Genomic DNA, 27,994 nt, shown 5'->3' with positions numbered 1-27,994 from the left:
TTGTCCCAAAGCTGCTTCATGACATTACACTAAAGAAATAATGAAAGATTATTCTGGACTAAAAGGTCTGAACACTAAGATCAATAAAAAATGTATGACATAAATCATAGAAGAAAAATGAAACAAAAGCACGCACATCAATCTCAAAAGGGTGCTCGACTAAAAAACAACAAGTAAAAAATAAAGTATAAAGTCGGCAACACCTAAGCTCCAAAATTATCAAAAATATTTATTATCAAGACAACTAGACACTGATGAAGAGCCTGCGTGCTCGAAACGTTACCGCTATGCGATAGTTGTCTTGATAATAAATATTTTTGATAATTTTGGAGCTTAGGTGTTGCCGACTTTATACTTTACTTTTTATGACATAAATCATAGAAATAAGTTCCAGTTAAATATTTTGATGTATTAAGATCCCTAATATTGCTTTTGTGTGCCTTCAGGTGTTAATGGATATGTTCGATCAGGAAGAGGAGATGGGGCTGGTGTCTCAAAGTGTAGAGGAGGTGTCTTCCTCTGGTGTGCTCACATATGATGATCTGGTGCGTCTGGAGATCGCTGAGGAACGTCAGTATCTGCGGGAACTCGATCTCATCATCAAAGTATTCCGCCAAGCCTTTATGTCCAATAGCAAACTCTTCTCCTCTCAGGTGTGTTCTTCTGACCAATCAGCACATGAGTTGTCTATGTAAATGAGCATACGTATTGACATCAATTTGCAGGGATTAGCTCTCTACATTCTCTTTATTATCATTTATTCTCAGTTTTCTCTCTCTCTCTGTGATGTGTGTAGGATGTGGAGCTGGCATTCAGTAATATTCTAGAGGTCCATGAGTTAACTGTTAAACTGTTGGGTCTTATTGAGGATGCTGTAGAAATGACAGCTGATGGGAGTCCACACCCCCTTGTGGGCAGCTGCTTCGAAGACCTCGCTGAGGTACAAATGAAGTCATAGACACTCATGAAAGTTCACAAATGAGAACGATCATCCACAGCTCCAGGAGTACATTAGAGTGCTGTTAGAAATGTCTATGTATGTGTCTGTTGTGTACAGGAGCAGGCATTTGATCCCTATGAGACACTCTCTCAGGACATCCTCTCTAAAGAATTCTGTCAACATTTCAACACTCTGATGTCCCGCCCCACTGTTGCTCTGCACTTTCAGGTCAGCACCATCACTGAATTGGTCACCCGACCAACTTTTTTTGCTTTTTTTTTAACCAAACAGGTCCTGAATTTCTGTATTGTGGGTATTGTGCATAGTAGAGTGTGAATAGTTTTACTCATTCCTGCTGGTTTCGCACTTATAATGTGGGAAATTCCTGCAAAAATGTTTACTATTACATGTAGATTAGATGAGTAAATGAATCCACAAACAATATCAGATCAAATCATTCATTTGAAAATGGTGCGAGAGATTCAGCGGTACCGCCTCTCTCTCTCTCTCTCTGTCTCTCTCTCTCTCTCTCTCTCTCTCTCTCGCCAAAACATTTATTTTTAAAACAAAGTGAAAATGTTTTTACGTTTAAATTTTTAGTTTAGTATGTTGTTGTTAACAACAGTTAACTAATATGGTATTGATATATTGTGCATCCCTTCTAAATTCAAAACCTGTTTAAAAATAACCAAAATCTCCAGACACTAAGGATTGTGTTTTAGTTTTGTACTACTTTATTAATCAATTAAATTATTTATTTAGATATATTGTTTATTTTACATAGGCTAGTGATAAACTCTAGCCTAACTGCACTTTGAAGCACTGTTTTTATAGTTGTTGTGCTTATAAAGACAACCTGCTCCTTCATCAGTTTAACTAGGAAATCATATGTACCACATTTTAAAGGCAAGTAATACAATCTGAAAAGAGACCTGTGGGGTCAGAGAGGGCGAGGGCGGTGGAGTCAAAGTCTTTATCTCTGCAGGCATGAGCTCTGATGTTCTGTCTCATGTGGTGTGTTTGTGTGTTTTAGTCAATTGCAGAGGGTTTTAAGGAGGCAGTGCAGTATGTGCTTCCTCAGTTGATGATGGTTCCAGTTTACCATTGCATGCACTACTTTGAACTGTTACAGGTGAGTGCTAAACATATCAGTCACACTCAATCAGTAACCTATAGGTATGTGATCTTGCGTTATTTGAGGTTCATTGAGATCATTGTCTCTCTTTAGCAATTGCAGGAGTGCAGTGAAGACCAGGATGACAGAGAGTGTTTAAAACAGGCTCAGACTGCACTGATCAACCTACAATGCAGCATTGAACGCATATATACTAAACACCAACCACGGCGCAAACAAGGGTAACAGAAACACTAGGGCTTGCACAACTATGTGTCTGTACCAAGCACCATTTTCATCTCTCGTTCTTGTGACTCTCTTTTAGGGAGCCCCTATATCGGTTATATAGTCGTGCATCTCGCAGTAAGCAGGCAGCAATAAAGCGTATGAATGACATCCAGAAGAGTATTGATGGCTGGGAAGGCAGAGATATCGGGCAGTGCTGCAGCCAGTTCATCCTGGAGGGGGCACTCCTACGGGCTGGTGCCAAGCATGAACGGCACAACTTCCTGTTCGACGGCCTCATGATAAGCTGCAAAGCCAACCAGAGCTCCCGGTTGCCAGGGGCTGGCAGTGCGGCGGAGTTTCGTCTAAAAGAGAAGTTTGTGTTACGCAAGTATCGCATCGTAGATCGCGAAGATTCTTCTGAGTTTCGTCACGCATTTGAGCTGGTTGGCCGTGAGGAAAGCAGTGCCGTATTTGGTGCGCGTTCGGCAGAAGAGAAGAGCGCGTGGATGGCTGCATTGGTCACGCTGCAGTACCGGCCCACTCTGGACCGCATGCTGGACACCGTCCTGCACCGCGAGGAACAAGCACAACCACTGAGGCTGCCATCACCGGATGTCTACCGGTTTGCCATCCAGGACTCTGAAGAGAACATAGTGTTTGAGGAGGGAGCGCAGAGTAAGACTGGAATCCCCATCATTAAAGCCGGGACAGTGGTCAAGCTCATTGAGAGACTGACGTACCACATGTACGCAGGTACAGAACAAGAATCCCCCTTAGTTCAAAAGGTTTTTAAGATCATGACAAATGTTCTGTCAAGTGTGTCCAAACTCTTGACTTGTAGTGTATGTGTTGGTTATTTGTTTTGGTCCCTGAGTATGTTTTTATGTACATTTCCTCTTTTTCTTACAGACCCAAATTTCGTGCGTACGTTTCTGACTACATACCGCTCTTTCTGTAAACCCCAAGACCTGCTCACACTACTGATTGAAAGGTAAAGAGCACATACACTTGAAATTCTACACTTAAGTAAGTAAAGTTTGCATAAAGTTCCACACATTTGTAGAATTTTATTTTGTCTGTCTTGAACTGTCTTGCCTGTCTTATGATTGGTCACTGTCAAAGGAGCTTTTGAGTTTGTCGCATTAGATCACCAAGTCTATGCACAGGAGTTTCATTACACTGCTGAGCAAACATTTGCATAAGAGAAGCATCAGCCAATGAAAATAAAGGAATTCTGTAGAATTTTTCAGTGTTCCTTCCGCCCTAAAATATTGACATGTCTGTCAAGGAGTTTGTTTCCTTTACACATTTGTTTGCCTACATAACATTGTCTGATTTTTCTTGTTTTGTTTGCCTTTCATGTTAGGATGTACCGTATATGCATGTAATTTGGTTGTACTTGTACAGGATTGAGATTCCAGAGCCCGAGCCATCAGAAGCGGACCGAGAGGCACTCTGGAACGGAGAGCAACCAATGGCAGCTGAGCTTCAGAGATTTCGCAGGGAATACGTGCAGCCTGTCCAACTCCGGTAAAACAAATACGCATTCTCAATTGCCATGCACACTCATACATGATGCACTCATAATATTATAACAATTTTAAATAACTGTTTACTATTTGAATATATTTTATGTATTTTATTCCTATTATGGCAAGTCTAAATATTTAGCATCATTACTCCAATCTTTTGTCACATGATCCTTCAGAAATCATATGTAAAATGCTGATTTGGTGCTCAAGAAACAATGATGAAAACAGTTGTTCTGCCTAATATTTTGTTGGTAACATTCTTTGATGAATAGGAAGTTCAAAAGAACAGCATTTATTTGAAGTAAAAATTTGTTGCAACAATGTTAAAGTCCTTAATGTCAATTTCGGTCATTTTAATCCATTAATTTGATTTAATGCATCTAAAAAATCTTTTGAACTGTAGTGTTTATATGGTGTGTTTTTTTGTTTTTTTTTGTATGGTGGTGGTGGGCTTGTTTTTGTAAGACTCACATGCATCCTGTTGTTGCTCCATCTTCTCCGTGGTCATTTCAGTCAATGTGCTGTTGTATATTAAGTCACCACAGTGAGCATGTCGGTCTGATGTCTGTGTGTGTCATTAGGGTTCTGAATGTATTCCGTCAGTGGGTGGAACATCACTTTTATGACTTTGAGAATGATCCTGAACTCTGCGGAAGACTTAAAGAATACCTCACCAGCACCACACAGCTTAGAGGTACGTACACACTCTTAATACACATTTAAGCACACCCTGACATACATTACTGCAGATTCTCATACATGCACGCATGCTCAATGAGACACACACAAGCTCAGAGACTGATGTAGGATGTTCTTGTTTTCAGGTAAATCGATGCGTAAGTGGGTGGAGTCTATCAGTAAGATCATGAGGCGTAAGATACAAACTCAGTCTAATGGCATTAGTCACAACATTACCTTTGAGAGCCCACCCCCTCCTATCGAATGGCACATCAGCCGTCCAGGCCAGGTCGAAACCTTTGACCTCATGACTCTTCATCCAATAGAAATTGCTCGCCAGTTAACACTTCTAGAGTCTGATCTATACAGGTGAGCCAATCAGAACCTTAAGCATGAGAATAAGAAAGACAGTACATTAACTAACTATTGTACATTTGTTTGCATAGAGCCGTTCGTCCATCTGAGCTGGTAGGCAGTGTTTGGACAAAGGAAGATAAAGAGAAGAATTCTCCCAATCTGCTGAGGATGATCAGACACACAACCAACCTCACACTGTGGTTTGAGAAGTGAGTAACTAGCCCTTAGCCAACTGCATCGTCTCCATGAACAATACAACACATTTTATCTTGCAGAAAAACCATTATCACCAGTCTCAATATTTTAAATTATATAAGTACTTTAATTCTTAATTTCTCTCTCTGTCACTCAGGTGTATAGTAGAGGCTGAAAATGTGGACGAGAGGGTTGCTGTGTTCTCCCGTATTATTGAGATCCTGCAGGTGTTTCAAGAGCTCAATAACTTTAATGGAGTTTTGGAGATTGTAAGCGCCATCAACTCAGTACCGGTGTATCGTCTGGACCACACCTTTGAGGTGACCTGTTCATTTATTATTGAATGCACTCACAATGTGAATCTGAATAGTAAATGACAGATAACCAGATAACGGTACAGTATGTGTGGTTTTGTTGTTTATATGTAGGCCGTGCCTGAGAGGAAGAGGAGGATTCTAGAGGAAGCCGTTGAACTTAGTCAGGATCATTTTAAGAAATACCTCGCCAAGCTCAAATCCATCAACCCACCTTGTGTACCCTTCTTTGGTAAGAGAAAGAGCTGCTTGTAACAAACTAGCATGTATATACAATTACACTACTGTGCAAAAGTTTGGGGATGGCAATTATTTATTTATTTTTTAAATGCTCTCCAAGGCTGCATTTATTTACTGTATTTATACAGTGAAACCAGTAATATTGTGAAATATTACAATTTAAAATAACTGTTTTCTATATGATGAATATATTTGAAAATATAATGTATTCCTGTGATGGCAAAGCTGAATTTTTGCAGCCATTTCTCCAGACTTTAAAAAAACTGTTGTGTCACTTAATATTTTTGTGGAAACTGATTCTTAAATGAATAGAAAGTTATTTGAAATTGAAAACGTTTATTTTGATTCATTTAATCTGTCCTACCTGAATAAAAGCATTCATTTCTTTAAAAACAAAAATCTTACTGTCCCCAAACTAATGAAGAGTAAGTGTACGGCATATGTGATGTTTCCTGTCTGTTTTGTGTATTCAGGTATCTACCTGACTAACATTTTGAAGACTGAAGAGGGGAATCCAGATTTCCTAAAGCGTGACGGAAAAGAACTGATCAACTTTAGCAAAAGACGCAAAGTAGCAGAAATCACTGGAGAAATCCAGCAGTACCAGAACCAACCCTACTGCCTCAAAGTAGAACACGACATAAAGGTTTATATGTTCATCTATCACTCACACTGTTTTCCTATTCCCCCCTCTCATTATCATGAGTTTAACCCTTTTCCTCTCTTCCTGTACCTGTCACAAATTACCCGAAGCCCTAAATGTTTTAATCTAACCACTTCATATATGTGTGCAGTCTGCATTGTGACTGATTGATTTTTATTACAAAAAAAACCATGGCCTCTGTTTTATGTGTGTATGCATGTGAGTGTGTTCTGCTTTGGGGATGTTATGCAGTCTCATATCTTCATTTGTGAGTGTTTTTGTTCTGGATTGTGGCAGAAAAAAAGAAAAGAAAAAAAAAGACATAACTAAAAATCCCATTTCCCATTCATTCCTACGGGTGTCAAATTGACTCGCAAGGGAAGGATTTGTTACTATTTTTATTACAATCACAATCATAGAATCCAGTCAAATTTATTGGTGTATTCCAAGTTCAAGTGCGACAAATCTCCCAAAGTCTAGGACCACTCCAATGAATGCTCCACTTTAATTTCGGGTCAAAATGACCCGAGGAGAAAATGAGATTTGAGCAGGGCTTAAAAACGGAAAAAAAAATCAATCGGTTCACTCCGAGCAGAATCGATATTTTAACGTTTCCGTTTTTGCGTTCCTCGTTAAACATTACCGTTCCGAAACCGGTTTGATTAGATAAAATACCGGTTAATAACGTTATTTTAATTTAGCCTATACTTTAAACAAATATGTATAAATAAGACTAATTTTCACTCAAAAATAAGATAACGCATGATAATTAAACTTGAACATTTATTTCATAACATTGTTAAAACCACAACAGAAATACCTGTATTAATTACAAAGCATAAACAGCTGGAAAAATATTGACCTGTTTTACTGGACCGTTAGACAATCGAAATTGGCACTCTTATGGCTAATTCTTTTGATACAATTATTTGTACCTATTATTATTATTATTTTTATTTTTTTTGCAACACGAATTGTTTTAGAAATTACATGATATAAAAATTATATAAACTGGACAATCATTGCTCTTTTAATGTACCGTCAACTGCTAATTTCAAAGCAAACACTGCGCAACACTGCATCACATAAACAATTTCATTCTGCGAAGCACGATCACTTAATGCAATAACATTGTAAAACTACAACAAATTTTCTACTATTTTTAATACAAAGCATTAAAAGTCTATAAAGAAAACATTTACCTGTCCTGTTTTTGGCTACCTGAAAGACTATAGAAAAAAATGTGCGATAGTTGCTAGCACTTATACGAAATCCATAAACTTTTTGAGCTTAAAGTCCGTACTGCTTGTTTAAACGTACGAAAAGAATGTCCTCCAATACCTGTGCATTCATTGAAGACCTCAGTGGGGAAAGAATGTACTTGAGGCATGAAAATGCGCGCTCTACGCTGACTTGCGTTACCGGTAGTGCAATTGCAAGTTTGTACAAATCGTCAACGTCACAATTCTGAACTACTAAATTTATGATTGGTCAATGGCAAATTAAAATATTAAAGAGAACGATAAAATAACGTTATTAACCGGTTTATAGTCATTTTAAATAAACGTTTCTGTTCAGAACGATTAAAATTGATTTTGTTTTCGGTTTCGTTTTTGTTCCTGTTCAAATTTCGTTCGTTTCCGGTTTTCGTTTTCGTTCCTTGAACCGGTTCAGAGCCCTGGATTTGAGATTGTCTTTTTGTCTTGCAGAGGTTTTTTGAGAATCTGAATCCAATGGAAAACATGAGTGAAAAGGAGTTTTCTGACTACCTGTTCAACAAGTCTCTAGAGATCGAACCACGGAACTGCAAACAACCATCCAGATTTGTGAGTTTTTGTTAAAATCACTGTATGTCATAGTTAAGAGATGACTCAGGATGGTGTCTAAATTACTCTATTTTAATGATCAAATAATAAAAAACCCACCTTTTTTTACGTTTACATGTTGTTTAAGATTTTTTTAAACTTTGTCATTAAAGTTTTTTTTTTTTAAAGGAACTCTTCAAGAACTTGGTCACTTTAACATGAATAAAATGGAGTCAGAATGTGTTGTTTCCTTTTCACTGTGGGTAATGTGAAGTGTTTACAGACAGTTTTGTCTTGCAACTGAGTGTGTTGTGTCATATAGCCCAGAAAGACTATGTATACTCTGAAGTCTCCCGGCGTTCGGCCGGTGCGGCAGGCGTCAGGAGGAGGAGGAACGCTGAAAGGTCACCCAGTGCCATTAGAACGAGAACCACCTCACAAAATCACCTTCAGAAGCATCGCAGAAACAGAACCTGAAACCCCTCCTTCTCTCCCCACCTCTCCGAACACACCCACGCCTCCACAGTCTGCCAGCTCTGACTTCAACTCTGTGTTCATGGAGCACGACCTGAGCAGCTCCTGCGGTGAGAGAGGGGATCTGTGGCAGCTCAGTGGATACCAATCAGCTACGAACAAAGTTATGCATGACCTAAATGCCATTTTGTGTTTTTCTGCAGGTAACACCATATTTGCCCCAGTTTTGCTGCCCCAGTCCAGTAAGTTTTATGATTTTCCTCAAGCAGTGCTCTTCTGCTTATGTTTTTTGTGACAGACCATAAGACTGTATACTTGTCTTTTTGTCAGAGTTCCAGTCTGTGTCATGTGGCAGTTTACACCAGTTGATGGGCGATGAGCTTCTTAAACCCCCTCCATTACCTCCCCGCAGGAAAGATACCTCTTCAGAGTCCAAGGTGACTTACATACTGTGTTGAGGAAGATACTTTGAAACTATACGTGCTACTTATGATTTAAAAAATTAAGAGGCACGCTTTTGCAAACTACAGCTTTTAACTAAATATTTCTCTTAATTTTTGAAAACACGCAACACTTTTTTTTTAAAATCATTCCCTAATGTTGATTTTCCAGAATGAGTATGATACCGATGCTTTCATTTTGTTGTGTACTTACCAATACCTGTATTATCATTGCATTTGTAATAAAAAAAAAAGAAGAATGGACATAGAATGCGAATCATATTAGTTGGTTTAATTTGTTTAGTAATAGAGTTTTTCTCTAGTCATTTTCATGCTTAAATTATGCCTTATAAAATGTATGAACTTCTCTTACTTTCACTCTTCATTGTATCATTCCATCATGTTTTATTTTTCATTTAATGGCAGAGCCCACATTTAGAGCTACTCCAGTGCAACGATACAATAATCACTACCGCCACATGTTGTAGTACATAGCCATACACATTACTATGGGGTCCAAAAGTAGGAGAACCCTTGTGAAAATGCTTTCATTTGTGCCGTCACACATTCACACGAGTGCAATCTATTCTTTGCAGAGTTTCAGGTCTGAAAGTCCTCCCGCCATTCCACCACGACTGCCTCCTCCTCCTCGCCTGCAGCCACGCGTTCCGGTGATCAACGGGCCGACGGAGGGGCCGCTGCCGAGCCCCCCACCTCCTCCGCCCCGCGATCCCCTTCCAGACACGCCTCCACCGGTTCCACAACGACCACCCGAGATCTTCATCAACTACCCGGTGAACATGCAGCCATCTCCAGGGATCCGTTTCCACTGGGACTTCACCAGCTCGCCTAGCACTCCCAACACCCCACCCGGCACGCCCTCTCCCCGTGCTCCGCCCCCGGGCACACCTTCTCCACGCGTGCCTCGCCGCCCCTGCACGCCCAGCTTCAGTCAGCCCATTCTGGTCCACCTGCCCCCACCCACTCAAGCACCTCCCATACCGCCTCGTCACAACTCCACCCCCGCGCTGCCAAAACTGCCACCCAAGACTTACAAGAGAGAACTCTCTCAATCAACACACACTCTCTCGCAACCATCGCTACACACTCTCTCGCTAGTCGACAACAGGGACAGCAACGAATAAGAGCATCCCGCCCTAAAATAGAGACGCGAGTGTGTGTGTGTTTTAACATTGTTTAACCTGGAACCAGACAATCTGATGCTAGTCGAAACCTGAAGATGGTCATTGCTCTTGAGGAATGTGATTCACTCATTTTCTTTCGCGTTCAGCATGCAGAGCTACGCAAGGTCATGTGCTCGTCAACAGCACATTCTCGAATGAAAATGCAGCTCTGAGGCCTTTCACCATCATTAGACTCTGCTGTGGATGTTTATTTGGTTGCAGGTCAAAGGTCAACCAGGGTTCAACCCGAACACCCTCAGCACGCCTCTCTTCAGTTGCCTTTAACTCACAGCTGTGACCTTGACCAGAGATTGTACCCTTCAGGTGAACTCTTGACATTTTGGTGAGGGTTTTTCCTCACACTATTTAAAGCCAATATGATGTCTTAACCCCCCCTCCCCCCCAAGGCGTACTCATCTATTCATCGATTCATCACAAGCCACACCCCTCCACCAATACTTACGACTCGTGATTTTCGCTCCAGACTCTTAATGTGCCTTCAATATCAGTACTGAACAAAATTGAAGTGTCTGAAAGCATTCGCCTTGACCATGCTTAGAACAAATGTCTAGACAACACCTCCGTTCGTGCGCGCGTGTGTGTGTGTGTGTGTGTGTGTGTGCGCGTGCTCCAAGTATTCTGTACAGAGTAACATATCTGCCCTCACTTCTCACCTCGGCGCCCCAGTTGCTGATGTATCTACTGACAATCTCAGTCTGAGACCCACCAGATTCACACACTGTTGTAGAGTGTTTGGTGTGGACCAGTGTCAAGTTTGTGTGTCTTAATAGTGTGCGGTGAGCCTTTTTTTGCACTTTAGGGCAGTACTGTTACAAAGAAGCAGAGGACTCAAACTCACAATCCTGTGACCTTATGACCCTGTCCTGCTGACCCCCGTCCTCTGGGCTGGCCGGGACAACCGTCGGGCTGTGTCCCAAACTCATGTACTTAGGGACACAGCGCTGCGGGCCGAATGTTCTATTGTAAATCATGCCTCCTGCTTTCATTCAGGTCCTCTCATCAACCAAACCAGGTCCACACAGGAAGGGCTTTGTCACCAGAGCAATTCCTATCAAATTGACCATGGCGATCAGCCATAGAGGGACTGCAGTGTTCTGTAGTGATGTCACATCCTGTATGTGTAGACACTCATACTGGCCTTTCCCACTGAGCTGATTTGTCAATTGGTTTGAAGTGTTAGTAAATCCCCAAAAACTCACTGTTTCTGTATGTGTGTGTGTGTGTATGTGTGTCTGTGCGCATTCAAGGCCTGTAACTGCTTTTGTACCATGTTCTCCATGAGACTCATTAATAAACACGCAGTCTTATTTTCTACGGAATGTTTTTATTCCTCTGACTTAATGTGCATTCTGTTACATTTATTCTCTCTGACAAATCAAATCATGCTGGAAAACTTTTGTTGAATTTAGCTGTCGTGAGTGTGCTGTTGCTGCATGTCAGTTCACAGTGAGAGGAACTGTTGTCATTTTATAAAAAAAAAAAAAAAAAAACAGATGTATGATTGATTGCATCAGTGCAGACTCATGAATATTAATTGTTTGCTGGCATGAGAGTGTGTCAGACTGTACTGCAGGGTCCTTCACTGTCCTCACTGTCATGCCACACTGCTTCAGCCCGCTGGACTCCAGTACCTCTATATGCTGATCTAAAACAACAGATGCACACATTACCACTTTAAAGTGCCCTTAAATGGCATCACACAGTTTTAAGTTTAGCACAGGGATAACAATGCACATAATTGTATTGACATACAGTACTGAGCTTTCAGATAAATCTTCATTTGGTATGTTTGGAATAGCATACCGCCTGCCATTTTTGGAGAATTTTTTTTTTTATCACTATTTCACAATATTCTATTGCAGGCATATATAGTTTGGGGTTTAGTGGCTCTGCAGACAGTGACCTCAGAGGTGAGTGCTGTTGAATATGTTGCTGAAATTAAGCAAAACACTCCCAACTTGACACTGCAATTTTATTGGTACAGTATCTTGTGCATTAAATGCTTTTGTCGTTAGATTTGTAGAAGGACTTCACAACAGAAGTTGTGATCATCTTTTCTTCCTTATTTTGATGTATATACAAGTAAAACAGCTTCTCAAATGAGACATAAGGGCGGGACTTGATTTTGTCTTTTGGGAATTGATTGGATCATTGTGGTTTGCTAATTGCTGCAGTTCCTTTTGAGTGATAGGTTGCTGGACGGGACGGATTATTGTGGTGGGGAAGTGAGTTTCATTGCTTTTCGTTGGTAAAACTGGTGTTTTCCGCGCCTATAGGTTAACAGTCTCCCTTTGACATAATCATCTATTCAGTTGTTCTGAGTGTTTTTCCTTTAAATTGATGTTATACTCTGTGCACCTCAGTTCAATCCATTGGTCCTTTTAGGCCTCTTTATTTGCAGAAAGGAAGGAATCCTGTTACTTTTCTCGCCTGTTTCGTTGCTTCATTACCATCATTCCGCTTGACTTTAAACCTTACGGTGCTATCTGAGGGTGTTATTATCGAGTAAATATGGCTCAGCTAGATGGCCACTGGTTTCCCACTGACTTGTAAGCTGTGTCGTAATAATCTTCTCCCGGACGATGGTCATGACGTCTGCCCTTCATGTTTGGGTGTTCAACATCTGAGAGGCTCTCACAGACCCGTGTCTGCACTGCAGTCTTTTACCTATGTCTGAACGACGGCTCCGTCTTGCAGAGTTAGACCCTAATTCAACGGTGAAACTCGGACAGTTGGATGTAGCCCGTTCGCGCACTCTGAAGCGCAGGGCATCTGCAGCACCCGGCGCTACCCTCCCATCTAAGAGAGGGCCACATCACGAAGTGAGAAACATTTGTGTTTTGATGAAAAATTCACTTTCTAAGACGGTTTCTGTGCTTTCTAAGATGGCGAAGCTGAAACGCCTGCTTCACTCGCTTCAGCCTGTCACATTTGCTACACCTGTGAAGATGACACAGGATGAAGAGAATGTTCAGAATCAGGGAGCTGGTTAAGAGTCTATTGATTCCCCTTGTTTTTCACATCATTCTGACTTGGATGTGCTTTCTACGAGTGCTTCGGATTCTTTTTTTCGTGATCATGGGGATGCTGTGGATGTTGCTGCACAACCATCCCCTCAGAATGTTTTCACTGGTTATCCAGCAGTGGAGGGGTCTAGTTGGGGGTCAGTTCAGTGATCTGGACAGGTCCAGTCCTTTTCTGATGATACTTTGGCCGTGCTTCGAATGGCAAATGCTGGTCTAGGACTTGATAAGTCACCTGTCCAATCTGCCCAAGCCAACGTTTTTTTCAGGCAGGCCACAGCTGCGACTACCTTTGCTATGCCACCATATAAAAATTTTGTGGCTGAATTTTCAAATGCCCTCACAGGTTCTGGTCTGCCTAAGCGGCGCTCAAAGATTGCTCGGACGTTAGCATCTATGGCTGAAGCAGATTCCATTGGGGTGAGTCGTGATCCGGAAATAGAGCAGCCCGTTGCAGCTTTGATGTCTCCTGATGAGGCTCTATGAGGGAATGTGCAATGTCCCAGTGCGCAATGTGGTCGCACAGAATCATTGTTAAATAGGCATACGAGTCTGTTGCTTGCATAACCCATGCAGAAACCTTTTAGCTACTTCTTGCTGCCACCAGTACGATGGAACCAGTAAATGTTTATCCCCCGATTTCACAGTTTCTGCAAACTGCTTTTTTGGCAATGGGCCACGTGACTCGCTAGTTGGGTAGTCTTACAGCCCAAATGTTGCTTGCCCAAGCATGGCTACCTGAGGACTGTAAGAAAACCTTGAGAGATATTCCACTTGTTACCGGGCATCTTTTTGGTCCTAATGTTCCGGAACTTGGAAAAGAGGGTAAAGCTTACTGAGTCCACTCATCAACTGACGGACGGATCCTTTAGGATGTTTTTAAGTGTCGATCTGAAAGATGCATACTTTCACATCCCAATTGTTGTTTATCACAGAAATTCTGCAAAAGTTCTACCTTTCAGTCTTTCTCTTGCTTCTTGTGTCTTCACAAGGTGTGTGAACGCAGCTCTGTCTCTTTGGATGAGAGGTATGCGTATTCTGCCTCATTTGGACGACTGGCTTCTTTGGGCCCCCTCAACACGACAGGCTGTGCAAGAGATCAGACTATTTTTGAGACACGTACAGAAGTTGGGTTTTTCTGTAAATGCGAAAAATAGCCATCTGATTCCAACACAGACCATCACATTCATAGGAATGACCCTGAATTCCTGCATGTCTACCTCCGTCTCAGGAACGTGTGACGAACATTCTGCAATTCTCGGCTCGCTTTCGCCCGGGTGTGTTTTTGCAGTACTGGGTGGTCCTACGACTAATAGGGATATTAACAGCTGCTACAGTGGTGATTCCCCTGGTTTTACTCCACCTCAGGATGCTCTTTCCAGGGATCGAGTACATCCAGGAGAATGGAGGCTTCATCCAGATGTAGTGCACGAAATCTGCTTCAGAGATGTCCACTCACTGTCGCTTATGGTTCGCAAAGACATAAGTGTCCAGTACCTTGGGCCAGGATACCCTGCCTACTATATGCGTTCCCACCTATCCCTCTGTAATGGGAGACGTAACACAGAATGATGGCCAGCAAGGCCATGGTTTCCTTTGTTGCTGAGACTTCTGACAGGCAATTAATAGAAGCTTTCCGCCAAGAAAGACATCCTCTCCCAGCGGGAGGCCAGCGCCTGGCACCCGCATCCAGCTCGTCTGGAGCTTTGGGTCTGGCCATTGGGTTAAATTCTTCTCTGGAGCATTGTGACCCTGCGGATATTCACACCGTCTCTAATGCTGGGGCTTCTAACACACGACAGATTTATGCTTCCCGTTGGAAGATTTTTTCTGCATGGTGTGAGGAGCAGGGGCTTGATCCTGTAACATGTGACATTCCGAGCATCTTAAGCTTTCTTCAACATTTTCTTGAGGAGAGCAAAGTGGCTTCCACTTTGAAAGTGTACGTCACTGCAATTTCTGCATATCATGTTCAAGTTGGGGGACCTTCTCTTGGATCTCAGTCTTGTCTGCAGTTTTTTGAAGGGTGCACGTCATCTGAAACCTGCTCTGAATCCTCTCTTTCCTGTGTGGGATTTGCCACTCGTGCACAAAGCATTGACATTAAATGGATATCCTTGAAGACTGCTTTTTTGTTGGCTATTGCTTCTTAAAAATGAGCCAGTGAGTTGCTGTCTGTTAGCGAATTGTGCGTTGGTTGCCAGATTACTCTCGGGTGGTCCTTAGACCCAGTCCTTCTTTTCTTCCAAAAGTCCATCTTCCTCAGTTCAAACCACCACATTGAACTGGCCTCTTTTCAGACTGATTCAAGTGCTCAACTTTTGCATCCTGTTTGTGGCTTGAAGTGTTATGTGGACACTACTGCTCAATTTAGAAAGTCAGACCAGATATTTGTCTGCTAAGGTTGTGTGAAGGAAGGTGCTCCAGTGTCGAAGCAGAGGTTGTCAAACTGGATAGTGGAGACTGTTGAATCGCCAATGAATCTCCTCTAAAAATGGCCCATGAAGATGAGATGACCCTATTTGAATGGCAAGTTAGACCCCAGGGCAATGGTTTCCCTGCTGCCTTAGGGTCATCTCATCTTCATAGGCCAATTTCAGAGGAGATTCATTGGCGGACATCTGCACTGCCACTACCTGGGCTTCTCCATGCACGTTTGCCAGGTTTTATAAGGCCAACATTGCTGCTCATCATGTTGTGAGTTCTGCGGTTCTCCAGGAGCAGCCTTAATTTTTCCTCAGGTGGGTGGCATTCCTCATTACTATGTTTGTATGTGTCATCCAATAGTGTTTACACTGCCTCTGGCAGTCAGTAAGAATGAAACAGAACTCTAGTTACGCATGTAACTGTGGTTCTGTGAACTCTGGATGACTGCCAGAGTTCTTAGTCAATCTGAATGCCCGAGAAAGGTAAACCGAGTGCTGAGCTACTGTGGCTTATAACCCCCAGGGTTCAGCATACATCACTAAGTGACTTTGTTGGTATATTCTCTCAACATATCTGGCTGGCGCTGCTATAATCTAATATTGTTTACACTGCCTCTGGCGGTCATCCGGAATTCACAGAACCACAGTTTCATGCATAACTAGCATTCCCTGAGATAACGGGAATGAGCATTGTGTCAGTAATTGACTCTTATGGAGAACACTAAATTTTTCTCTGAATACTGAAGCCTGATTGATTTTCGTCTGTTTACCTCACAGACAAATGACTTTTCAGCCCACCAAATGGGCGGGGCCGACTGTCTATTTAAATCACGCTGATAGCTATTTTCGTCAGAATTTTTCGATACTGGTTAAGCAGACAATATCAGCGCTGAAGAGCAGGGACTTCTAAGTTGTAGAACCTTTTAAAGGTGGATGGCGAAGGCCAGCTGGCCGCCGCACAGATGTCGTCAATTTACACTCCTTTAGACCAAGCCCAAGAGGAGGCCGTTCCCCTGGTGGAGAGGACCCTCACCCTATTAGGGCGTGCGAGGTGGTTAGTGCAGCCTTGGCGTGGGCACATCCCAGGCAAGCGATGCATTCGGTGTGCTTGTCCACGAGTCAGCTGCAGCTGTTGAAGCGCCATTAATCCGCTGCTTGAGGCTTGTTTCAATGATTGTTTTCAAAGGCTTCTATCTTCTTCTCTTCTGAGTCAGTGAAGAGATGAACTTCGCGCTTGGAGAAAAATCCTGATGAAAATGGCTTTCAGCGCAACTTAAATAGGCAGTCTGCCCCCTCCGTTTTGGCGGGCTGAAAAGCCATTTGAACCAATGAACCATTTCAAGCCATGAACCAATCAGGCTTCAGTATTCGGAGAAAAAACGAGTTTTCCCCATAAGCGTCAGTTACTGATGCTGAGGTTACTGAGGTTATTAAATGTTTTGTCGTATACTGCACATTTTGGTCATCAAGGTAGCATGCTATTCCAAACGCAGCTATACGACTCTTACCGTGATTGGTCAGTCTCTTGCTGTTGATTCATGATTTGATTGGTTGAGCTGAAAGACACAGAGTTCTCTTTTGCAGGAGTCACATCACTCTGAAAGAGAAAAGGTGAGTGGTTTTGTTAATGTTTTGGTAGTATTTACCTCTCCATTTCAGACTAGCTTGAACTGTATCTCAAGGGGTCAGTTGCTCTTCTTGAATAAAACTACATAATGTAACTTACACATCTCAAAACGATGTTGAAACTAAGCTGCAAAAAATTGTCATCCCAAAATTTTGATACAGCACAACGGGATTCTATGGGTCAAAAAGACGGTGTAAAATGTTCATGTGAAACTGAATTACAATGTTTTTAGTGCAAAACAGCTTGAACATCATTATAAATGAACATCAGGGAAAAAAAATTATGATTAAAAGTTGTAGGATGCAGTAGTCTTGTGCTAATTTTCATGCGATGCCTCAAACCTGTGAGTAAATTGGCTCCCAAATCGGCCGAAAGGCACTGGCGGGGATTCTGTGAGGTTTTGGGGCACGAGTTTTTCCTTGAATCCCAATGCGAACCTCGGCAGGAATAGGAGCCCGTCTGGGAATCTGCCACGGCATGCATAAGCTTCCCCCTGCCTGTACGGCTGAAGTGTTGTGAGTGTATGAAGGTTTGAGGAGAACTGGAACCTCGTTGTCCTCTTCATCATCATCCTCATCATCATGAGCCTCCGCTCCCCTAAGCCGATTTAAAGTTTCATCTGGGCTACAGGTCGTCACAGAGGAGAAGTCAAACACTGATGCATCGGCCACGTCGCAGTCTGTGTCCCCATCATCGAGACGAGGGGGTGGAGGGCAAAGGTCAGATGTGTAAACGCGTCCATCAAGCCCCGGAGACCCACAAACACGTATGGCCAGACCAGCCGAGGAGCTCTGACTCTTGGCAGCAGTGGTGAGGTTTCCCCCTACGTCAACAGGTGGCCCAGGGTTCAGAAACCGACCGGCCTCTCTAGGATGACAAACGAAGGGTACGCAGATAGGACCCGTGTGGCTCTGCCCTGCGCTGCCATTCCACTTGTATTCTGTAGTCCAGCCACCAAGTGGCAGCTCACAAATATGCTCACGGCCATTTCTGAGGGGAAACAGTTGCTGTTTCATTATGTAGATACAATTTTTTTATTGTTTAATATAGGTAAGCAACCCCCCCCCCCCCCCCCCCCCCCCCCCAAATAAAATAAGTCAATCCTTATTATGTTTAATCTAATTGTAAATTACACACATACTGCTTTTATGAGGGATTTTTTTAATACATTTTTTATATATATATATATAGACCACATCATTTTTTATCAATATGTCATAACTGGATCGCATCTCAAAATCCAAGCAACCTATTTATAGGACCCATCTAAAAAAAACCTCTTTTTCAATAATCTGTCGCTACCTCGGTTTTATCACCACTTTGTGATGTTTAAACATTAAATAATTGCCATTTATTTTGTAATTGCTCTACAGCCAATAGAAATTATTCGAATATAATCTGTACTTACAGGCTCCAAAGTTTGATTCAATTTAATACATTTCAGTACATTTAGATTTGTTTAAATGTTTAAATCATTTAAAAAAATGTATTTTAACCCTTAAAGCAGGAATTCCTTAACTCTATTGATTAATCTCCCTTAAGTTTAATTTAATTTGTTAGAATTTGCTTTTATACATTTATATTTTTTGGTATTTATTATTTGTAAGTAATTTATTCTTATTTTTTAAAGAGATTTAATAGAGGTGTATCTGTATCCAGTTATTTAAGTAGCCAGATTCAAATGTTTATACATATTATTTAAGATCTGCATCATCTCTTGAAATTGGATAGAAATAGCTCTCAAACCGAGCTTGATCAGATAATTTTCTTCCAGTTGAAGTGTTAACATGAAGGCTTTTTATTCTGATTGTTATCAGTCAGATTTTTAACAGATTATTAGGCTATATGCAAATTTATTCATTTAATTTAAATGCAGTCAAACTAGCTTGATTATTTTCTAAGAAAATGTGACTGATGTCTTAAAGTGACTTTTATTTTGCTCTAATTTCTGATGACATACCTTAAGATGCCACTGGGCCGAGGTAGCGTCTGTGAGATGCCAACGCGACAGCATTTCCTCTGGTGTACAGTGCTGTCTATGCCTGCGCCCGCTGTGACACTGGCTGAATGCACATTAGTGTTGGCACAGTACTTAGTAAAGGCGGAAGGACCACCGTCGGGGCTCTCGGCACAGCACCTGCTTCTCAAACTGCAGACACACTAAAATTAGCATCAACCACCTGCCACAAAAGCCAGCTTTAACCAGTTAGACAGAATAGCACTTCATACAATTCACATTTACTGAAGCCTTACGTGACAGACAAAATAATCAAAAAACACTGACCCTTGTTTAGACCCCAGCCCCTCTTTGCATGGCCCCGCCTTCTCCAAGGTCATGTGACAGCTTGTGCAGAGATCCCACAGCACCCGCTCGCTCTCCTGTAGTGAACACCAGTCTGCGTGCCCAGCGCCAGAACTGCGTAACAGAGCCTGGTGGAAATAGGAAGTGCAGTGGAGAAGATGCAGTGTCTTTTGTAGCAACACTGGAAATTAAAATCCCTTAGAAAATAGCAGACTGCATTTTAGGAAGAAAATGTACACTTTCTGTAGTGAAGTGCTTGGCAACGATTTACTTCCTCAGACAGTAGTGCAGTAGTGAGCAAAGCAGACCTAAGGTGGCACGAGTTCAGCAATGCAGTAATGCCATCTGGACCTGCTCAACTGTGCCGTAGCATTCAGTGCCAACTGACGGGTTACAACCCTAGCGTCACGTCTAGCATCACAACCTTTTCTCTATTTCTACATTTATAAGTTCAGAAGTATCTTGACTATATATTCCTAATACAACATCAGCTGTTTAATTGAGTCAGGTTGCACATTTCAGTGATGACTGAAACTAAAGATGGCTAATAGAATATTCTGGATTAAATATAACCTCTTGAAATCTGCTGACCTACTGAATTCAGCACGTGTCTATGTCATGCTGTCTATTACCACAGAAAATGTTTTTGACTCATCTCTCAGTTTGTAAAAGCTAACAACAAACATGTTTGCAGTAATGTACTTACAATGGAAGCTCATCAAGTATGTATAGTACTTTAAATCAATAAAATGTGCAACTACATAAAAAAACTGTCCACAAAAATATTTAGCAGACCAACTGATTTTAACACTGATAATAATCAGAAATGTTTCTTGAGCACCAAATATTAGAATGATTTCTGAAGGGTCATGTGACACTGAAGACTAGAGTAATGAAAATTCAGCTTTACCATAACAGGAATAAATTACAATTATTAAAAAAAGTAATAATATTTCACATTTTTACTGTATCACCTTAAAAGGATGTACACAATTTAAAGGGATGGTATAATTCCCTTTTCACAAGATGTCTCTGATGTCCCCTGAGTGTGTATGTGAAGTTTTAGCTCAAAATACTCCACAGATAATTTTTATAGCATGTTAAAATTGTCACTTTTTGAGGGTGAGCAAAAACTCACCATTTTTGTGTGTGTCCCTTTAAATGTAAATGAGCTGCTGCTCCCGGCAAAGAGGGTGGAGTTTCAAGAGCTTGTGCGTTAGCAGCTCCAATTACCTCACACAGACACACTGAAAATTTCAAAAACTTTTAGCCTTTTATGTTAGCTGGAGTTAACTATCTTCTAGTCATTGATTAACATATTCTGTCATGATAATCTATAAATCGTGTTCCCGGGGGCGGGGGTTTATGTAAATTTAAGGGTTAGTGATGTCACTAACCCGGGAGGAAGCTTGTGTAGTCCCTACCAGCCGTTTGTTGTAGTCCTTAAAACGCGATTTATGTAAAATAATCTCCCTTTGCATTGAACTTTGAGCGTCATAACTTTGCAGATGTTGTTTATGCTTAAACAGCAATATTACACACTAACTAAAGTTAAAAAAGTTAAATAATAATCAACCACACATTTAACATATCAAAATAGCATGTATTTTTTTTATTAAGGCTGACAATTTATTTCATTTATTCTTACCAAGTTCATTTGCAAGCATGTGACTCACCTGTATAATGTTCAGGTATGCGTGGATGCGGGAAACAGGAGCGAACAGTAGTGAAAGCAATCTGCAGCTCTCTTTCTCCTCCTAGCAGAAAAGTATTATAAATAATTACATGAAATAAATCAATAGACTTGTTCGTGCACTTAGATATAAAAGGGCCTGGTTGCTCTAGACACATCTCATAGTCCCTTGCATTCAAAACTTTAAATATTGTAACGTTTCATAACATGAAACAGGAAGATCTTGCCTGAGCGTTTTGTGGATTGTTGTGGGGTGAAGTTGTACTGAACTCTGTTCTCAGGACAGTTCCCAGACCGTACACATATCCAAGATATGCATCAGAGAAAGACTTCTGCAGAGAGACAAGTAATGAATGAATGCATTTATTTTTAAAAGTTTGGGGTCAGTCAGTTATGTTTTAAAAAAAGAAAAGTCTCTTTAGAGCACCATTGCTGGCATTTATTTGATCAAAATGTATGGTAAAAACAGTAATACTGTGAAAATATTAACATTTTAAAAAGATGTTTTCTACTGTAATATATTTTAAATTGTAACGTATTCCTGTTGTGTTCCTTAATATTTGTTAGAAAACGTTTTTTTTCAGGATTCTTTGAAGAATAGAAAGTATTTATATGAAATAGATTTTTTTGTTGCAATGTAAAAGTCTTTACTGACACTTTTGATACATTTAATGAGGGATAACAGATTATTATTTTACATTGTTCTGTCCAGTGAGGTTGAGAAAAGCCTCCCCAGCTGCACAGCTTCTCTCATTCGTGGTCAGGCGTTCTTCTAGGGTGTTGCGGAACAGCAGGTGGCGCTGTAGCATCTGATCAATATGCTTTACAAACGCCACACTGTCTCAGAAACACACAAACACGCTTGTTATAGTCCGTGATACAGACAGAGATAAAGAGATGACATGAAATAGTGATAATATAGTTCTCTACTTTTGCTCTGTAGATTTATATTTCTCAAGAAGCTGATTCAAACTAGACACATAATCGCGCTCAGACTGCAACAGCATCTCCACCACACCGCGCCTCCTGCCTGACAGAACGAGACAGAGGAACATGAGGACCCACATGTGAATATTGAGCTGTTAAAAGTCTCGGTGAAGAGGTGATTTACCTCGCCGTAAGCAGCTGTGTGTTACCTGGCAGGAAAGAGCATCTACACCTGAGAAACAGAAAACAAAATCGCTGAGGTTTTTTAAATATAATTTACTTCTCATTTAATTCCCACCACATATATTGTATATGAGCATATATTTTAAAGTCACTTTGAAATCAAAATGGACAATTTTTATTAAATATTACAGTATTTATTGTTTAAATGATGATTTATCGCGCACATACTTTTTTTTTATTCATATGTGCCCTTATCATTTTTAAAGTCACCATGAAATCAAAATTGGCAATGCAAATTTTTAATGCAATATTGCAATGATAATTATAAATGATTTTTCGTTCACATAATTTTATTCATGTTACTAATAAATTCATGTGCCCTCTTAATCTGTATTAAAAATCACTTCCCCTCCCTCTTGCATTCTCTGATGATGTGTTTACTGGAACGAGGGCGGGACAACCTGTCACTCACATGAGATCACATGACTTTTATTTGTTCAAGAAGCCATTTTAACTTGGATATACGTCACAATAGGAAAGAAACGATTATCGCAACTTCCATTTCATGCCAACTTTAACATATATTTAAATAAAAACATATTTTATAGAATCATTACAAATATTTGTAAAATATGAAAGCTCACCTGTATTCTGTCTGGTCCATTGCCACACCTGTAAGCCCTGTAGGTAGCAGTGTATGAGAAATGCTCCGCCCACAGATGAAAGGGGAGGAGCCTCTGCAGCATCATCACTCTGTCCGATACCGTCATCCACTCCATTGCTGTATTCATACACACATTGGCACACACACTTTAACAGTTTCAGTGTTACATTCTATGGGTAAATTTGTGTCTGTGTGTGTGTGTGTGTGCTCGTGCGTGCGCATGTGTGTGTATATATGTGTGTTTACTTCTCTCTTCCTGGATTCTCTGGTGGTTTTCTGTCTTGTGTTTCACAGAGCTGACGAAACTGACAACGTACCTCCTCCAGCTCCTCCTAAAAAGACACATGAAAAAAGTGACTTCAACACAAACAGATCAGATTTTAACAGTTTTTTCTCCTTTTTCTTTCTTTCCTTGAGCTTGTGGTATCTGTAATTGAATTGTTGTCATTTATGTAATGCATATTTGTATTTTAATAATTGTCATTATTAGTAATGTATTGTTTGCATTACCTGCCTAGGGACTACGGATGTAAATTAGCAATGTTGCTATAATCCGGTACGTTTACATTTTGTATTTTATACTGATTTTCATTAACGTGCGTTGTCCCAATTAAATAAACAAATAAATAAATAGATTTACAACACACGACACGTGTGTGTATGGCCTCACCTTGAGGGACAGCACCAGACTCTCTAGGTGAAGTGCGCGCTTGTTGCAGCCATGTCTTGTGTCCTCCAGCTGGCTCTGCAGGTCAGTATCTCCCTGCTGAATCTGATTCAGCTCCAGCAGCGCACGAGAAAACCCTGCCCGCAACTCGCACACCATGCCTTGAACCTGAACACAACCAGATGTGACTGAACACTTAATGAAGATATTTAATCATTGTATGCAGATTGATTGCACTTTTAAAGGGGACATATTATGCCCTTTTTTACAATATGTAATATAAGTCATAGATGTTCCTAATATGTCTGTGAAGTTTCAGCTTAAAATACCCCACAGATCATTTATTATACCATGTTGTAAATGCCCATTTTTGAGTGGAAGTATCTTTAAATGCAAATGAGCTGCTGCTCCACACCCTGCTTTCCAGAAGAGGGCGGAGCCTTTACAGCTCGTGCCTCAGATACTAAAACACTAAAACATCTGTGTTGTTTTGTTTGTCGTCTCTATCGCAGTCACGCTCATGTTACATTGCAGTTCTTCATCATCATTATTTGTTCATCATCAAGTTTATTATTTGCATGTGTTTTAAAGCCATATAAGTCTAAACTTCAAATATATGGTTTTCACACATCCAAAGCTGGTTGTCAGAGTAATTAAACGGCCCGTGAGTATTAAACTAAGTTCTCATTCACATCTTAATGCGCTTAAACTGTCAAATACATGCAATTTTATGTCAAAAACAAACAAAGTTCACATAAACACAGTCGGTTATGTCTGTGAACGTAAACAGCAAGTAAAGAAATCGCATGTGTATATTATCTGTGTATTAAAGTGAAAGCAGCGTAATATACAGCACCTACTGCTAAATATGCAGTTAATATGAATCAAACAACAAAAGAAAAACAGAAAATCAATCACTGCTCTTGACTGAATCATAGCTTTAATAAGAATACATGTCTTACTTAAATGCTGATGTTAAATGCTCTGGCGAGGAGATAAACAAGTCCATCAGCATTCGTGGGCAGGGGCTTGTTCTGAGACACTGCTTATGATTTATGGGGATTTTTAAAAAAAGGAGTGGGTGGATTTTTACCATTAGGGTGGTTGTATATACACACTGCCGACATATTAATGTTCAAACTGAATCAAAAAGTGAATTTTGCATAATAGGTCCCTTTAAAAAAACATTTTGGAGTCAAGCATGGCAATACATTTCTGTGATTTTTATGACTTAATTTCCATATTTTTTCCAGGCCTAGTAATCACAATTAGATTATTTGATATTTCCTGATTTTCCATGACTGTGGGAAACCTGAATTACACATACCAACCCAAAATATGTCTTTTTGAAAGGCAAATGTTTAAAGGCCCATGAAGATGTGAGAAAATGCATTTAATGCTCATATAAGTTTCTTGTTATTACTCAAAAGTGTTGAAAGATTGTCAGTGTGTGTCTGTTACCTTAGAGATCTCTCTTTCCATGTCTCCCTCATGAGATTTCCTTTTCTGTGTGAGGATACACAAACATCATTTAACACAGTCTCAAAGGTTTGTAAGCATTCTCTGCGGAGAAGCTTTAATTTGCAGGGGACTACTGAAATTTATGTTGGTGTAGTAAAACACAATACAACAATACGGTTATGACACTTACTAAGTAGCCATGATGATCATCTTATCTATTTTATGTTTTTTTGAGCCATTCCACCGAAAGGGTGACATTTCTGTCCCCAGGACAAAATTGCATGAAAATAAACTCTAAAATACATTTTATTATTAAGCAAAATGTCCTGCACATTAAGCTAACTACAAATTTAAAATGTATAATGTATACTTAAAAACATTAATAAAAACTACATAGAACGCTAAAAAATATAGCATTTTCTGCATGTCCTCACTCTCTATCTCTAAACTTTACCATGAAACATGATTAAAATCCTTCAGAAATCTTAATTTTTGGGCATTGTTGTTTATATCCTTTATATCTATTATTATTATTGGACTTTATATCCAATCTATCCTTTAAAATGTTTTTTTTTTTCCATGAGAAAAAAACATTTTACCTAATATTTTAGATAAAATACACATTTTAGTCGTGTCCCCAGGTTTTCACTCAGTCCTGTTACCCTAACACATCCCCCCCTCTGAAAAACTCCACAAGACACATTTTTAACAGGAAGTTGCATCATCTGGATCTTCTGAAGGCAATGGGAAGACCAAAGTAAGTCCTCTCATTTTAATTTCTGTATATTTGATGAAATTGTAAATATGACTGAGAAGGTCAATCTCAACATACTGTCCTGTTACCTAAATTATTTCTTAGATTTTATTTGTTCATTTTAAAAATACTAACTTTTGGTAAGTCACTAGAATTTGCTCAGTGTCCTCATGCTATTAGCATGTATGCTATGTGGCCCTATGCCATGTATTTGATAACTTTTTGCTTAAAAACTCAATCCTGTTACTTTCAGTCCTGTTACTTATATGAAAAATAACAGTAGTGAGTTAAAGTAACAGGAGTGAGTAGAGTCCTCGTGTTTTTTTTTTTATTTAATACTGTAAATATTAGTTGATAAAATACTATTCACCAGAATTATGAGTTTTAAGGCTGCAATACTTATATTGTAGATATTAGCATTAGTTTTACAATGTGAACACCATACTTCCAGCCAGAAAGCCAGTCCACGACGAAGTGACTTAAACTTTTTGTCTTTCTTATATTTTGTAGAAGATGGAGAAAACCCATACTATGCAGGTGCCAGAAACACCCACTTATGGCATATTGCAATGGAAGGAGCGAAACACACCCGCAACCCTCTCTTTTCTCCCTCCCTCTCTCTTCTTCTCTCTCTCCTTCTTTCTCTTTCCACCTCCTTCGCTGTGAAGTACTACTAGCACATCGTACATCACTTCAACACAGAAACCTTATGCACACACAGTCATGTACACTCTCTCTCATAAACACACATATGGACACTCATTCATGTTACCCAATGTTCATTCCTGTTACCAAGTGTTCATTTCTGTTACTATTTTTTTTCTTCTAAAAAAATTTGAGTTAAACCACTGTTTTTATCAGTTTTGTTTGGTCCATCATTTATATAATTGTTTAATAAATTGAATTATAAAAAAATATATAAATTTGAGGCTTCGGTCTTCTTTAAAATGAGAAAATGGCTTTGTGTTTTTTATTAAAATACATCTTGCCTTAATATATAGAGATTTTTTGTCACAAATATCAATTATTTGAACATATAACCAACAATTTCTTTAAAATAAACACTTTCTTGTGGGAAGACAAAGGAATTAATGCAATTAATATATGCGTCCATCTTCTGCTTAGAAACCTTGTAAAAAAATTAAATAAAGTTGCCTGAGATTGACCAATACACATTTTGAATACTTAAATATGTGTAGTATTAGATTCAGTGTTGAAAAAGGATTAAAAAAATAAAGTTTCATTTTGAGGAGTTACAACAAGCAAATGTCACCCATTCGGTGGAATGGCCCTTTTAACAATTTAGTCACCACAGCAATGGTAAAACCTGAAATCACCAACATTGTGGGAACAAGCCAGCAGTGACCATGATGATACTAAACGTATAATGTCTAAAACAAATTCTAAATATGCAGAAAGGTTTGTGTACGTGTTAGATTTAAGGCCCGTTCACACAGAGGACAATAACTATACAGTTAACGATGAAGATATAGTTCTAAATACCTCCTCCACTGTTTCTATGAAATGCGCGCGCTTGTGTTTTTACCTAGAGCTGGTCGCCCGACGCCCAGTCAGCGAATCCCCCAGGTGGGGGAAAGATACCTGCCAAAGAGCTGCTCCACCCTACAGCAGAGAGTGGCAACAGATTTATAAATGTTTTGTTTTATTTTTTTTCAGAAGTATTTCACGATCTTCTCATTTCTTAAAACAATTTACAGTCTTGTACAATATGTAAAATCAAGCAACTTTAGGCTATATCAAATTTAAATAGCAGACGGAGAACGACACATTAATAATTCATAAAAATGCAGTGTTCAACACAAATCTTTATAATGAAACTAAACGCAATTAATAATAATAATGATGATGATGATGACCGTGCAGCGCGCGCCCACTTACCAGAAAGCAAATCTTCAAGATTTCTTTTTCAGTTTAAACGTTATTCCATTTCTCTGACATAGTGACGGCCTCATGTTTTAGTAGTTGTCTCTCCCTGAGCTCTTGTATCCCGGTGTCCCGTCTATCCGGTGTCGTGCACTGCGTCTGACTGCGGGAAGAGGGACAGGACACGGACTGACTGTGCGCGCGCCGTCCGGTGTCCC

The 27,994-nt window shown here is 40.1% G+C and overlaps 2 protein-coding genes across 2 annotated transcripts in view; one reads left to right on the top strand and one right to left on the bottom strand.

Annotated features, from left to right (window-relative positions):
• Positions 1-11,479, top strand: part of sos2 (son of sevenless homolog 2) — a 19,955-nt gene extending 8,476 nt beyond the window's left edge. Inside the window, exons 5-23 of the mRNA XM_084391366.1 lie at positions 447-653; positions 797-940; positions 1,058-1,168; positions 1,974-2,072; positions 2,169-2,296; positions 2,380-3,035; positions 3,192-3,273; positions 3,690-3,812; positions 4,396-4,508; positions 4,639-4,861; positions 4,939-5,058; positions 5,202-5,364; positions 5,473-5,590; positions 6,072-6,244; positions 7,951-8,067; positions 8,369-8,630; positions 8,724-8,762; positions 8,851-8,957; positions 9,557-11,479. Of these exons, the coding sequence (XP_084247492.1) occupies positions 447-653; positions 797-940; positions 1,058-1,168; positions 1,974-2,072; positions 2,169-2,296; positions 2,380-3,035; positions 3,192-3,273; positions 3,690-3,812; positions 4,396-4,508; positions 4,639-4,861; positions 4,939-5,058; positions 5,202-5,364; positions 5,473-5,590; positions 6,072-6,244; positions 7,951-8,067; positions 8,369-8,630; positions 8,724-8,762; positions 8,851-8,957; positions 9,557-10,105 (3,534 nt within the window). The 3' untranslated portion in view covers positions 10,106-11,479. The remainder of the gene's footprint in view (positions 1-446; positions 654-796; positions 941-1,057; positions 1,169-1,973; positions 2,073-2,168; positions 2,297-2,379; positions 3,036-3,191; positions 3,274-3,689; positions 3,813-4,395; positions 4,509-4,638; positions 4,862-4,938; positions 5,059-5,201; positions 5,365-5,472; positions 5,591-6,071; positions 6,245-7,950; positions 8,068-8,368; positions 8,631-8,723; positions 8,763-8,850; positions 8,958-9,556) is intronic.
• Positions 11,477-27,994, bottom strand: LOC311279704 (uncharacterized protein). The gene is made up of 16 exons (XM_084391380.1): positions 27,792-27,994; positions 27,439-27,515; positions 25,139-25,183; positions 23,681-23,845; positions 23,257-23,342; positions 22,991-23,127; positions 22,348-22,395; positions 22,167-22,266; positions 21,935-22,073; positions 21,464-21,568; positions 21,220-21,300; positions 19,526-19,671; positions 19,202-19,390; positions 17,583-18,231; positions 17,123-17,211; positions 11,477-11,810 (listed from the first exon to the last, which is right to left on the bottom strand). The coding sequence occupies exons 3-16, from the start codon at positions 25,157-25,159 to the stop codon at positions 11,723-11,725; spliced, it is 2,043 nt and encodes a 680-aa protein (XP_084247506.1). The 5' UTR covers positions 25,160-25,183; positions 27,439-27,515; positions 27,792-27,994; the 3' UTR covers positions 11,477-11,722.

The sequence above is a fragment of the Rutilus rutilus genome, assembly GCF_951802725.1.
Source record: "Rutilus rutilus genome assembly, chromosome: 20".
In the NCBI taxonomy this organism is placed as follows: Eukaryota; Metazoa; Chordata; class Actinopteri; order Cypriniformes; family Leuciscidae; genus Rutilus; species Rutilus rutilus.
The sequence above is the reverse complement of the archived record's forward strand: the minus strand, read 5'-3'. Positions and strand labels throughout refer to the sequence as shown.